At 39.0% G+C, this 15,216-nt stretch overlaps 1 protein-coding gene across 3 annotated transcripts in view; it reads left to right on the top strand.

Moving 5' to 3' along the window:
- DBT (dihydrolipoamide branched chain transacylase E2) overlaps positions 1–14,464 on the top strand; it is a 40,516-nt gene extending 26,052 nt beyond the window's left edge. For 2 of the 3 annotated variants that reach the window (XM_070367602.1, XM_070367604.1), the window contains 5 exons: positions 2,668–2,834; positions 6,706–6,783; positions 8,289–8,480; positions 8,621–8,692; positions 12,885–14,464. In XM_070367602.1, coding sequence (XP_070223703.1) covers positions 2,668–2,834; positions 6,706–6,783; positions 8,289–8,480; positions 8,621–8,692; positions 12,885–13,052 — 677 coding nt within the window. In that variant the 3' untranslated portion in view covers positions 13,053–14,464. The remainder of the gene's footprint in view (positions 1–2,667; positions 2,835–6,705; positions 6,784–8,288; positions 8,481–8,620; positions 8,693–12,884) is intronic. The other variant, XM_070367603.1, reaches the window with a different exon arrangement.
- The last annotated feature ends 752 nt before the right edge of the window (positions 14,465–15,216 follow it).

The following is a 15,216-nucleotide window of genomic DNA, read 5'->3' on the forward strand; positions in this document are numbered from 1 at the left end:
AATGATTTCTGTTCGTTTCCAAGGCAAACCATTCAATATCACAGTAATCCAAACCTATGCCCAAACCAGTAACGCTGAAGAAGCTGAAGTTGAACGGTTCTATGAAGACCTACAAGACCTTTTAGAACTAACACCCAAAAAAGATGTCCTTTTCATTATAGGGGACTGGAATGCAAAAGTAAGAAGTCAAGAAACACCTGGAGTAACAGGCAAATTTGGCCTTGGAATATGGAATGAAGCAGGGCAAAGACTAATAGAATTTTGCCAAGACAACACACTGGTCATAGCAAACACCCTCTTCCAACAACACAAGAGAAGACTCTACACCTGGACATCACCAGATGGTCAACACCGAAATCAGATTGATTATATTCTTTGCAGTCAAAGATGGAGAAGCTCTATACAGTCAGCAAAAACAAGACCGGGAGCTGACTGTGGCTCAGATCATGAACTCCTTATTGCCAAATTCGGACTTAAATTGAAGAAAGTAGGGAAACCCACTAGACCATTCAGGTATGACCTAAATCAAATCCCTTATGGTCATACAGTGGAAGTGAGAAATAGATTTAAGGGACTAGATCTGATAGACAGAGTGCCTGATGAACTATGGACAGAGGTTCATGACATTGTACAGGAGACATGGATCAAGACCATTCCAAAGGAAAAGAAATGGAAAAAAGCAAAATGGCTGTCTGAGGAGGCCTTACAAATAACTGTGAAAAGAAGATAAGTGAAAAGCAAAGGAGAAAAGAAAAGATACAAGCATCTGAATGCAGAGTTCCAAAGAATAGCAAGAAGAGATAAGAAAGCCTTCCTCAGCAATCAGTGCAAAGAAATAGAGGAAAACAACAGAATGGGAAAGACTAGAGATCTCTTCAAGAAAATCAGAGATACCAAGGGAACATTTCATGCAAAGATGGGCTCAATAAAGGACAGAAATAGTATGGACCTAACAGAAGCAGAAGATATTAAGACGAGGTGGCAAGAATACACAGAAGAACTGTACCAAAAAGATCTTCACGACCAAGATAATCATGATGGTGTGATCACTCACCTAGAGCCAGACATCCTGGAATGTGAAGTCAAGTGGGCCTTGGAAAAAAGCATCACTATGAACAAAGCTAGTGGAGGTGATAAAATTCCAGTTGAGCTATTTCAAATCCTGAAAGATGATGCTGTGAAAGTGCTGCACTCAATATGCCAGCAAATTTGGAAAACTCAGCACTGGCCACAGGACTAGAAAAGGTCAGTTTTCATTCCAATCCCAAAGAAAGGCAATGCCAAAAAATGCTCAAACTACTGCACAATTGTACTCATCTCACATGCTAGTAAAGTAATGCTCAAAAGTCTCCAAGCCAGGCTTCAGCAATACGTGAATCTTGAACTACCAGATGTTCAAGCTGGTTTTAGAAAAGGCGGAGGAACCAGAGATCAAATTGCCAACATCCGCTGGATCATCGAAAAAGCAAGAGAGTTCCAGAAAAACATCTATTTCTGCTTTATTGACTATGCCAAAGCCTTTGACTGTGTGGATCACAATGAAGTGTGGAAAATTCTGAAAGAGATAGGAATACCAGACCATCTGACCGGCCTCTTGAGAAACCTATATGCAGGTCAGAAAGCAACAGTTAGAACTTGACATGGAACAACAGACTGGTTCCAAATAGGAAAATGAGTACGTCAAGGCTGTATATTGTCACCCTGCTTATTTAACTTCTATGCAGAGTACATCATGAGAAACGCTGGGCTGGAAGAAGCACAAGCTGGAATCAAGATTGCCGGGAGAAATATCAATCACCTCAGATATGCAGATGACACCACCCTTATGGCAGAAAGTGAAAAGGAACTCAAAAGCCTCTTGATGAAAGTGAAAGGGGAGAGTGAAAAAGTTGGCTTAAAGCTCAACATTCAGAAAACGAAGATCATGGCATCTGGTCCCATCACTTCATGGGAAATAGATGGCTAAACAGTGTCAGACTTTATTTTTGGGGGCTCGAAAATCTCTGCAGATAGTGAATGCAGCCATTAAATTAAAGGATGCTTACTCCTTGGAAGGAAAGTTACGACCAACCTAGACAGCATATTAAAAAGCAGAGACATTACTTTGCCAACAAAGGTCCATCTAGTCAAGGCTATGGTTTTTCCTATGATCATGTATGGGTGTTAGAGTTGCACTGTGAAGAAAGCTGAGCACCAAAAAATTGATGCTTTTGAACTGTGGTGTTGGAGAAGACTCTGGAGAGTCCCTTGGACTGCAAGGAGATCCAACCAGTCCATTCTAAAGGAGATCAGCCCTGGGATTTCTTTGGAAGGACTGATGCTAAAGCTGAAACTCCAATACCTTGGCCACCTCATGCAAAGAGCTGACTCATTGGAAAAAACTGATGCTGGGAGGGATTTAGGGCAGGAGGAGAAGAGGACGACAGAGGATGAGATGACTGGATGGCATTACCAACTCGATGGACATGCGTTTGAGTGAACTCCAGGAGCTGGTGATGGACAGGGAGGCCTAGCGCGCAGCGATTCATGGGGTCGCAAAGAGTCGGACATGACTGAGCGACTGAACTGAACTGACTGAACTGAAGTGACGTTAGAGAACCTTCTATTATAGTTGTTGAAGGGATCAAAGGTTTTAAGAATAAAGACAAATATGTATGTTTTTTCTAGGCTTTCACAAAGCAATGGTCAAGACCATGTCTGCAGCCCTGAAGATACCTCATTTTGGGTATTGTGATGAGGTTGACCTTACTGAACTGGTTAAGCTACGAGAAGAATTAAAACCCATTGCTTTTGCTCGTGGAATTAAACTTTCCTTTATGCCCTTCTTCTTAAAAGTAAGATTTCATTCATTTCACGCAAGGCTTGAGTTAGACTTTTAAATTTTGTTTTGCAGATATCCAGTGTGTTAACTATGGGTTTGAATAAAAGTAATATTTCTCATGATATCACATAGTTAGAAAAATGTACAGATATACTCTCTTTGTTTCACAGAAGTTTATAAAATTGAAATTTTTTGTGTCAGATTTTTATCTACTTATCTCTTTGAACTAGGTTGGGATTGTCCTGCCAGGTAGGTAAAGCCTTTAATTCAGAAAGAATCATGACAGCAAAGTCCTGATTTGAACAAAGGTGAGACTCAGGATTGATTTTTCGCTTTTCAAGGAACATATGAGGCTTCTAGGAATCATTTCTAGGACCTTGGGACCAATATAAAAAGAATAAGACCATCAGCTGAGCTTGCATAGCTCACTAACCACTACTCAGGAAGCAGCTGCTTCTGCCTAACTCTGCACGAAGCATGCTATATATACGATCTCTTTTAACTATCAGAGTAATGCTAATGTGTAAATAATTGCTATTCCCTCTTTCCGTTTAAGGAAACTGGCACTCAGAGAAGTTGACAAACTTGTCAAGGATTTATATAACAAGTGGAGAGGTTAAGTTTTCATTCTGGTCCATTTTTCTTAAAAAGTGTATACTGTTGTCTCTAACTCCAGTGCGGCTTCCCACAAGCTCTTGGCACACTCCACCAAGACTGTTCCCCCGTAAATCAAGTTACTGTATTATCCCCTGTTTCTTTTCAGTGGTTCCCTTTCAGGATTGCCTTCCGGATAGTTTGTAAATGCCTTATTGTGGCATAATAGAATATTTCTATGTGCCTTTGCTGCCCACTTTTCATGTCTTCTCTCTCAGTCACCCCCCCCCCGCCAGCCCCCCCGCTATAGTCAGATTAAGCTATGTGTAGCTCCTGGAATATACAACTCTACCTGAAGTACTGCCTCCTCCTTTGATCAAATGTGTGTACATCCTAAACACCAAATTTTGTTCCAGTGTAGCTTCCTACAAAAGCTGGTGGTTATCATAGTCTGAATTAAACAAGCTTTTTGTTTCACATTGCAGCTTACCTCAGTGTACTGAAAGTATTTATCCTCAGTTGTCTCTTCACTGATGCTGGGTCTTGTAAGACAGAAGCTGTTCTCCTGTATCTCCATCTTTTTAACAACTACCCTAACAAGGAAAGAGATGCCGTATAAACATGAGATGTAGTAGGGTCCGATAATGAGGGATCTAGACTATATTACAGCTCTGAGGGTCATCTGTAGAGGCACAGCAGTTGAAACTCATGGATGAAATCACTCAAATTATGTGCAAAGGAGAAGAAAAGAAGGCTCAGGGTTTTCCATCAGTGTTTAAGAGGTAGATAGAAGTTGAGTTGCCTAGGCGGTGGCAGAGGGTGAGTAGGGTCAGTGGTTTGATGATGGCAGAACCAAGAAGTCACTTAAAAGCCAAGTGTGTCTGTTGCTGAATGACAAAGCACCCCCAGATTTGATGGTTTGAAACAGTTAGCCATTTATTATTGCTCATGGGTCTACAGTCTATTTCTCTGTAGTCTACAATCTACATTTATTCTTTCTCATGAGCACAGCCAGTCTGCTGATCTTGGCAGAGCCCACTCATATGTCTACAGACAGCTAGTAGGTTGGCCAAGGGACCAGCTGCTGTGGGATGACCTCAGTGAGCTTGACTCATTTCTCTTCCCATGTCTCTCCTATCTGCCCAGTATACCAGCCTACACATGGGCTCAGTACTGGCAGATGAAGAGAGGAAGCAGAATGTAAGCACTTTCCCCAAGCTGCACTGCACCTAGTTTGTTTTTAATTCACTGACCAAAGCGAGTCACATAACTTAGCTCAGAATCAGCTTGCAAGAGCACTGCCAAAGGATTTGTATATGGAGGCGTGCAAGACTGGGGCTTTTGATTCAGCCTCCCACACCAAGAGAGAAGAAAAGGTTAACCAGAACTTACTAAATAAAGGATTGCTGAGGTTGAATCTTGGTTGCTGTTAGTTGGGTTTGGGGAATGAAAGAAATTGAGGAAGAGGAGAACCTGAAAAAATATGTTAAGGCAGACAGGGCATAGATACAAATGATGGTTAAAGTATTGTTCAGGAGAAAAAATGACCTCATATCTGTGAACACATACCTTGTTTTTCCTTTTACAAAATTTGGATTATACTCAAAATAATTTATAAGCGAAGAAGAACTAAAGAGCCTCTTGATGAAAGTGAAAGAGGAGAGTGAAAAGTTGGTTTAAAACTCAACATTCAGAAAACTAAGATCATGGCATCTGGTCCCATCACTTCATGGCAAGTAGATGGGGAAATAAAACAGTGAGAGATTTTATTTTGGGGGGCTCCAGAATCACTGCAGATGATGACTGCAGCCATAAAATTAAAAGACACTTGCTCCTTGGAAGAAAAGCTATGACTAACCTAGACAGCATATTAAAAAGCAGAGACATTACTTTACCGACAAAGGTCTGTCTAGTCAAAGCTATGGTTTTTCCAGTAGTCATGTATGGATGTGAGAGTTGGACTATAAAGAAAACTGAGCACCGAAGAATTGATGCTTTTGAACTGTAGTGTTGGAGAAGACTCTTGAGAGTCCCTTGGACTGCAAGGAAATCCAACCAGTCCATCCTAAAGGAAATCAGTCGTGCATATTCATTGAAAGGACTGATGCTGAAGCTGAAACTCCAATACTTTGGCCACCTGATGCAAAGAACCGGCTCATTGGAAAAGACCCTAATGCTGGGAAAGATTGAAGGCAGGAGGAGAAGGGGACGACAGAGGATAAGATGGTTGGATGGCATCACCAACGTGATGGACATGAGTTTGAACAAGTTCCAGGAGTTGGTGATGGACCGGGAAGCCTGGCGTGCTGCAGTCCATGGGGTCACAAAGAGTCGGACATGACTGAGTGACTGAACTGACTGAACTAAATGAATTTTTTTAAATAAAGAAGATTAAAGTTATCAAATCAAATGCTTTATAAAACTCCTTAACTTTCCAGTTCAGGGATATGACTTCTTTTTCTTTGTCAAGACCACCCACCCACAGACAAAAATAACACAACACAATGCATATAATGGACCGTTAATTGGACAAGATGAAGGTGGTGGGGGAAGGAATTCTTTTCACCGTCAATCTTAAGCATTTTTAGTTTTTTAGTTTTTAAACTGATTGCAAGGCATGACAACCAAATGCGATGTCTGACTTTATTATATCCCGAATGGGCAGAGAAACAGCTATAGAGAACATTTTGGAGACAGGGAAATCTGAATATGGACAGAAGAGAACAAAGGAGAGAGATTAAAGCAGGGGAAGACAGAATGGGAAGACAGAAATGCCATCAGTTTGGGGAGACGAGCTCTAAAGTCAGTGATTGCATCAGCTCTGCCCTTTTCTTGGCCAGGGACACCAGCTACAACCCCAGCTTCTCAAATCCTCGTCAGGTGTTCTTTCTACACAGGGAAATAATTAACTGCTTTTTGAGGTTTTAATTAACAATGTTTCTTTGAACTGCAGGTTTTCTTCTCATGGGAATCTTAACACTCGGAAAACACGAGAATTTAGACTTTTCTTTTGGTGTTTTGGTCAATCTTCATAGTTATTTTGAAAATCTCCTTAGCATGTACAAGCTACCTTGACTACTTTTATCTTTTATTCTTAATTGATAAGGATAACCTAGTTCCACATTTCTGAACAATAAGTTAGGAGTAATATGCCTGGTACCTGTAGACTTGAGATTAAACTCAATTTACAGAAGAGTTCTCTCCCTCCATCTTTCACCTCTTAACACTTCAAATCTCCTATCCTTTCAGAGTCAGAAGTGTTAATGTTGCATTTTCTCCCTCTTGAACAGGCTGCTTCCTTGGGATTACTACAGTTTCCTATTCTTAATGCTTCTGTGGATGAAAACTGCCAGAACATAACATACAAGGTTGGCTATGTTTTGTGAAAATATTTTGTTTAAATATAAGTGCAAATGTGCTTGTAGGTTAATAATTAACAACACTCTTCAGATATGCAGATTTCCATTTTTAACCCCTTTTGGTTTTCTGGTTAGAATATTAGAAATACACAGCTATGAGGCAGTGGGTTACATTTTTCACACTACACACACTCCCCTCAAACAGAAGAGAGCTTGAAGTGGAATTCCTGCAGTTTTAAAAAGCAAGACCAATTTAAACTTGCAAATTAATGAAAGTTTAAATTCCATTGAGTGAACTCTTCTGTTTGAAGTCAAAGTTTATGAAGACTGAGAACTCTTTTGAGGATGTTGGCTCTTACTTATTACTCTTATTAGAAATATACAACCAAGAAGTGAGCTTTATATTCAGGGGGGCGGGGAGGAGGGGTTGAATCTAAAATCTTTCCATATGATTAATACAGTTTTCTCATTAACTATATACTTGTTGCAAATAATTCAAACCAAAAAATACTGATATTCACCTTCAGTCCCGTGACCCTAAGATAGCTGTTTATGCTGAGATGTATGTCTATCTAGGATTTTATTTTTATACAGTTAAAAAGATATGGAATTCTATATATAATATATATGTAATATTATAGTTTTTTAATTAAAATTTTCTTTTAACTATTTTCTTTTCCATATAATATATTTTAGACATCATTGTATGTCAATAAATACAGCTTTATCATCTGTTTAGCCAGTGACTTACTGACAAACATTTTGATCATGTGCAGTTTCTCCATCTTAAAAATAATCTGACTCAACATCTCTGTGGGTCTCTACATACTTCAGCATTTATCCCCTTAGCACACATTTTTGTAAATGTTGGTACCTAATGTTAAATGTTTTCCCTGAAGTCTGTGCCAGCTTACACTTCCACTAATAATGTGTAAAAGTAATCTGTTGCCCTAGTTTATCTTTTTCAAAAAAACCTTTTAAAATCATTTCTTTTAAGTCATCACTGGACTTCCCTGGTGGTCCAAGGGATAAGAATCCACCTAAAAACTAGATTGATGGTAATTTTTTAAAACTTTTCATTTATTTTTGAAAATCAATGAACCAGTGCGGGGGACATGGGTTCAATCCCTGATTCCATGCGCCACAGGGCAACCTAAGCCCGTGTATCACAACTATTGAGCTCACACTCCAGAGCCTGCTAGCAGCAACTACTGAAGCCCATGTGCCCTAGAGCCTGTGCTCTGCAAGAGAAGCCGCCACAATGAGAAGCCCATTCACCACTCCTGGAGAGTAGCTCCCATGCTCACTGCAACTAGAGAAAGCCTGCGTGTGCCAGTGAAGACCTAACACAGCCAAAAATGAATAAATAAAAATAAATGAAAAGTTTTAAAAAATTACCATCAATCTAGTGAAAATAGGTTTTGATAGTTAAGTTCATAAGGCAATGAGGATTGAGCCTTTCTTTTCTGTTAGCCTGTGAAACGGCTACTATATAATTGTTTGCTTGTTTTTAGGCTTCTCATAACATTGGAATAGCGATGGATACAGAGCAGGGCTTGATTGTACCTAATGTGAAAAATGTTCAGATCCGCTCCATATTTGAGATTGCCACTGAATTGAACCGCCTCCAGAAACTGGGCTCTGCGGGTCAGCTCAGCACTAATGACCTTATAGGAGGAACGTTCACTCTTTCCAACATTGGATCAGTGAGTAGTAGCAGTGTTCAAGTACATAAACCAGAACTTAAGAATTGTGATCATATGCTTAGTTAAAAATAGAAACTTTCATTTGCCATTTGTTCCTCAAAAGCTTAATTTCTCTACTCTTACTTTTTTTCTTTTTTTAGATCGGTGGTACCTATGCCAAACCAGTGATACTTCCACCTGAAGTGGCAATTGGGGCCCTGGGAACAATTAAGGTATGTTTGTTAAATAGTTGACAGAAGAGTTTAAGCAAATTGAGAAAGTGAAAACAAAGAGTAACTATTTCTGAGGTTTTCCCCCTCACTTTAGGTTCAAGTATGGTATTGGGCTTAATAAGCCAGTTATTTCTTCAGAAGCAGTAGGCCTACACTGCTCTGTAGAGTAAATACTCGTGATCTGGATCACTTCTGTACGGATCAACCATTGTGGATTATGCCAGGCACAAATGTGTGTGTTTATGAGTAATCACAAATGTAGCCAGTCTGAGTCTACCAAAATATCTTAATTTCATAATGCCAAAGAATAACAGTAAGCCAATCCAAATTATTATTTATAGTGATGAGACACCACTGAGAGCAATTTTCTCAAACTTTGCTCTGTTCAAGAATCATTGGCAATGTTAGTTAAGAATGCAGATTTCTTGGCCTTGGGGACAGAGCCTCCAAAACTTACATATTAAACAAGAACACAGGTGGTTCCAGCATGAGTGAACTATGGCCCTGTTATAGGAGACTGACTTAGAATAAGAATTACAATGATTCTTAACCCTGGTTACACATTAGAATCATCTGGAAGGTGTGAAAAAAATGCCCAAGCTCACCCTATACCAACTGCACCAGAATTTGGGGGCCTCGGGCTTGGGTATCCCCATTAATTCAGGGTTGAGAACCACCAGAGTTAAATAAATAAGCTCATAGATACCATTTCAATGCTTCCATTATTAAATGTCATTGTCACTACATTAACCTTGATTTTGATCTTCATGTTTTCAGAAGAACCTTTCTTCTCTGTATTTGTAATGCTTCCACATGGAGCATCTCTTAGACTTGTTTTTCATGAGTTTATTACTTTCATGTTGGCATCCAAAACATTCACAGAAACTCGCACTCAGCCTTTGATTTGTTTTCTAGCAGGTGGTACTTTGGCTGCGAAGTTGCTCCCACTTCTAGCTCTGTTTTCCCCTCTGGCACACAGAGGAGATGGGGAAGAAAAAATAAGAACACATACATGACACTGTTCCATCCAAATCAGGAGTTTCTCTAAGGGATAATTTCAGTTACTCACTCTCCCTCCAGCAAGAATTCAGCATTTGTTTCTCACTAATTTCTGACCTTTTTCAGTTTATAAACAAGCCATCATACCTATTTGACAAAGTTTTATTTTCCCATCTCCTCTGAAAGTGATTTGTTTTCTTCTGAACTATACACATAGATATATTCTTGTGGTAAGCTATACATAACAAAGTTTACCATTTTAATCATTTTTAAGTATATGGTCGCAGCAACAGTTACATTCACATTGTTTGCAGTCATCACCACTGTTCATCTGCAGAGCTACGTTTATCATCCCAAACTGAAATTCTGTATGCATATACTACATTTTGTTAATCTATTCATCTCTAGTGAATATTTGGGCTTTTTCCATTTTTTCAGCAATTGTGAATAACGCTGCTATGAACATTGGTGTACAGTGATCTGTGTGAGATGTATTTTTTTCCAGAATCATCTTACCCAAGGTGTTCTCAGGCTATGAAGTATATCTCTTAGAGGATAAATCTTCATAGCAACTTAATAGAGCTACTAATCTTTGTTGGGTAGGGACAAATAATATTTCATTTTTTTCTCCCTTTGTGTCATCTTTCCTTTGCTATTTTCTGTTTTCAGTGTAAATTTCAAACGGTCACTAAATAATCTTAAAACATGAAATCCTCCACATTTCTCAGTTCTCAGTCCTTATTTTTCTTGACCTATTAGCTACACTTAAGTTGATCAGTACCACCTCTTTGGAAAACCTTCTTCATTGTAACATCAGGAAAACCTTGCTGGTCTCTTTTCTCCCTGTCTAGTGCCTATTCTCTCTGAGTTTCCTTTGCCCATACCTCCTCATCTCCCGATTTCTAAACGCTGGAGTACCCCTGGGCTCAGTTTCAGCCCTTTTCTTTGTCTGATCCAGTCCCAGTGGCTTTAAATACCATTTAGATGCTGATGGTTTCCAAGTTTAGATCTCCAGACCAGATCTCTCCTTTGAACGCCAGACTCATCTTTCCTGCTTCGAAGTCTAGTAAAGCGTCTCCAGTTTCCTGCTTCTTCCCTTACCACCCATCCTCACACATGCTCCTCCTGAAGTTGTCCCCTTTCAATGACTGGCCCTTGTGCTCAGAAACTTCCAATGGCTTCTCACCTCACTCCAAAGGGAAGGGAAAATAGCTGCAGTGGCCTGCATGGCCCTAGGCTGGTGCCACTCAGTGTGAGGGGGACCCGTGTCAGGCCGTGACTGTCATATCTGGGCTATGAAGAGATAATTACAGAAAGAGGGTAGGCAAAGAATCTGCGTGCAATGCAGGAGACCCAGGTTCAATTCCTGGGTATTCTTGCCTGGAGAATCCCATGGACAGAGGAGCCTGGCAGGCTACAGTCCATGGGGTGGCAAGAGTCAGATACGACTTGGCAACTAAACTACCACTAATTATAGAAAAATGGTAGGGCTTAGAAATTTTCATTGCCAGCTCTCGCCTTTTTCCCCGAATAAAACACAGTAAGAAGTTTGTTAGCTTAGGTAGAAAAGGCAGAATGGTTATAAATTAATTTGATTCATTTTTAGTAAATTCAGATGATAGGCATGAAGTATATAAATGGACAGTATTTATGCCCATGAGATTCTTATATACTTTTCCCAGGAATGTTAGAATTACACTGACAAATCACAGTGGAAAGATAGGCTTATTTTTGGAGAATTCTTCCAATGTGGGTCTTTCTTTTTTTGGCTGAGGTATGCAGCATATGAGATCTTAGTTCCCTGACCAGAGATCAAACCCGCACTCCCTGCATTGGAAGCTCAGAGTCTTGACCACTGGACCACCGAGGAAGTCACCAGTGTGAGTCTTAAATACTCAGGTCCATCAAATGTGACAGAGGCATCTTTTTAGGTTTATTTCTATGGAGCATGCCAGGTTCAACAGTAGGGTGTGGAGACTTACATTATCAAGAATAACAAGCTACTTACAAAAACAGATCACTTCTTTAATTGTGATTTGGGAATGGGGCAAATTTCCAGGGATTAATCATCACCACAGCCAAGAATAACTGACCAGGAAAGAATGATCTCCAGTTTTTTTCAGAAAGTTGTCTGCTCATTAGGTAATGTTAAAATGGGACAAAGATGGAAAGCTTTTAAACATTCCAGCTTTAATATTTAATTTTAAATATTCCATGAGGAATGCAGCCATCACAGAAGTCTGTATTAGCTGGTAGATAGCCTAGCATTTAAAAAAAAATCACTGCCTTTCGACAGAGTGGTTTTATGTCTAGTGAACCTATCAATAAAAAATGGGTCTTGTATTTTGTATACCTTTATATTTATTTTAGTAATTCATTTTAATATATATTTTAAAATACTTACAATGAATTAGAGTTTTTTTAATCTGTTTTTTAAAAAATCAAAGACAGACTGGGAGCCATCACTGTTGTCTTACAACATGCCCCACTTTGAGCCTGCTCCCTCTGTGACCTCACCTCCCGTCTCTCACCCGGCCCCTCCACTGCAGCTGACTCGCTGATTCTGCTGGTCCTCTAGTGCTCCAGCCAAGCTTCCCTTCTGTCTGTCCAGGTGTCCAGATGGCTAGCTTCCCCGCTGCCTACAGTGAGGACTCCTTCTTAGTGAAGCTTTCCCTGCCTGCCTCAAAAAAAAAAAAAAAAAAAAATATATATATATATATACCTTCTCCCTATTCCCACCTCCTGCCTACAATCTCTCTCTCTGTTCCAAAGTGCTTTACTTTCCTTTGCACTTTTCGCTATTTAACACTATCTAATAAAATGTTAGCTCCAAGAGGGTGAGGATTGTTATTTGTTTTATTCATTGCTTTATCCCCAGAGTCTAGAAAGTACCTGGTACATAGTAGGTACTTGGTAAATAGTTGTTAAATAATTGAGAAATCTGAAATGAAATTTACCGTACATGTAGAAATTATACAGGGGACAGGAAATTCCTTGGAGAAACTCTGAAAGCTTGAAGCACACACTCACAAAGATGGGAAAGGTAGGAGTCAGCATTTTCAAAAGTTAGTTGGGATGCCCACTTCTTCTCTGTTATAGGGAGGGAGATTTGCCTAATCTTTCAGCATTGCTATTGCTAGAGCTTACTTTGTGCAAGTGAAGGCTGACTCTCTGTTATTTTCCTTATTTGTAGGCCCTTCCCCGATTTAACGAGAAAGGGGAAGTCTGTAAGGCCCAGATAATGAATGTGAGCTGGTCGGCTGATCACAGAATTATCGATGGCGCTACAGTGTCACGCTTCTCTAATTTGTGGAAATCCTACTTAGAAAACCCAGCTTTTATGCTACTAGATCTGAAATGAAGATTGATCAGACATCCTTGAACTTTCTGAGCTTCCAAAGAACGCGAAGAGCCCAGCTGTGCAGCACACGTTCCTCATTGCAGTTTGTATTGTAAATGACTTGTAACATATGATTATGGTTCCGAGGCACAAAGTGGATCAATTGTTGTGTTAGGCTTTTACTGAAAAGGAATAATGGTGTACTAGTTCTCCCAGGTCTGTCACATTTTATAGGTCACAGTATAACTTCTTAATATGGTGCTGAGGTCTTTGTGTCCATGGATTGAAACTGGCAGGAACAACACAGTGAATATTACTGAGACAGACAGCCATATACAGTATTTGCCCTGTTTTCTCTCTCTCTCTCTATTTTTAAATTTTATTTTAAACTGACTCTTAATGAAACTTAGAGAGTTTCATTATACTTAGTTGGGAAAAGGAATTTATATGCAAATATATTTTCTATTTCCCCACAATAATGCAAATTATTTTATGAAGTAAGTGCAATTACATTAACCTTTTAAGATACCCAGATTCTGTAGCTATTATCATCTGTAAATGTCTTATTTGTATAAAGTAATGTCTTTTAAAAGTGAAAATTATAAGCTCATCTTAAAATGTCCAATTATAGTTTTGTAACCTATAAGGCCATTGAAAGTATTTGTTTAAAGTGGATAAACTTTTAGAATTTTGGTAATGTTTTAGTGTTTTATTGGGAGAAATTTCACTTTTACAACCTTGCTTCAATGTGAGGAAGGTACTTGAAATGTACCAGTCACTGACATTGTCTTACATTGAGAAATCCATTACCTTTTAATTTTATTTTTATAAATAAAATTATATTTTTATTTTATAATTAAAGTAAAAGTTAAAGTAAATTTCTTGGTCTTCAGCTAAAAAGGATAGACTAAGAAATTAGAGTCTGTTCCGTTCTCCATATCCTGAGAAGGAATTTGAATCAGGGGAGAGAGAAGACTAATGGGTAATTATGGACATTAAAATAAAATAATAAATTTTGCACAGAAATAAAGGTATCCTCATGATCATTTTTTAAGAAGCCCACTTGAATCAGAAAGTCAGGTTGTTTCTGATATTATCTAAGTGAATCCTGTTGTTCAAGTGAAGTTTTGTGACAGAAAAAGTTGTTTTAATGTCTTTTTGATTTTTTTCAAAATGGAAATCATGTGTAAGTCACAAAATAATGGGTCTAATGAATGTTATTCTTTTTAAAATTCAGATAATATGAAGACTTGCAAAGAAAATAAAATCATCCATAATCCTACCACTATTAGCAGTTAGTTAGATCAAGGTATCTGTATACATGGCTGTTCTTTTTATGAAAATGAGATCGTGCTGGATCTATTATTTTATAATTTGATTTTTAATTTAACATTATATTATCAGTCAATAAACGATTCCATATTATATTATAATCCTTTTAAATGGCTGCATAGTATTCTATTATTTACATTTGTTATACATCTAAATATTAACTGTATACTAAGTGTGGTGCTAAGTAGTGGGTATACAATGCCTATCCTCATAGTTCTTGCCTTCACTGGGCTTACAGTCTGGGGTGGAGACAGATACTTAATAATCATAAAAATAAGGATATAGTTAACCTTTAAGAAGAGAAAACAGAGTGCTATGAGAGCATCTAGTAGAGGTTATTGATCTCATCTGGGAAACTCAGGAGGGGGTGTACCATAAGTTAACCAATTCTGTATTGATGGCATTTACAGAATTTTAAGTGAAGAAAGGCATGATCAGTAAAAATTTCTCCTTCACTTAAGAAATGTGAAAACTAGGAGAATAGGAGTTTTGAAGTGAATATGTAATGTGTGCTCAGTCACTCGGAGAAGGCGATGGCACCCCACTCCAGTACTCTTGCCTGGAAAATCCCATGGACAGAGGGGCCTGGTGGGCTGCAGTCCATGGGGTCACTAGGAGTCAGACACGACTGAGCGACTTCACTTTATTTTTTCACTTTCATGCATTGGAGAAGGAAATGGCAACCCACTCCAGGGTTCTTGCCTGGAGAATCCCAGGGACGGGGGAGCCTGGTGGGCTGCTGTCTATGGGGTCATACAGAGTCGGACACGACTGAAGCAACTTAGCAGCAGCAGCTCAGTCACTTCAGTTGTGTCCAACTCTTTGTGACCCATGGACTGTAGCCTTCCAGGCT

The sequence above is a fragment of the Bos mutus genome, chromosome 3, assembly GCF_027580195.1.
Source record: "Bos mutus isolate GX-2022 chromosome 3, NWIPB_WYAK_1.1, whole genome shotgun sequence".
Lineage (NCBI taxonomy): Eukaryota > Metazoa > Chordata > Mammalia > Artiodactyla > Bovidae > Bos > Bos mutus.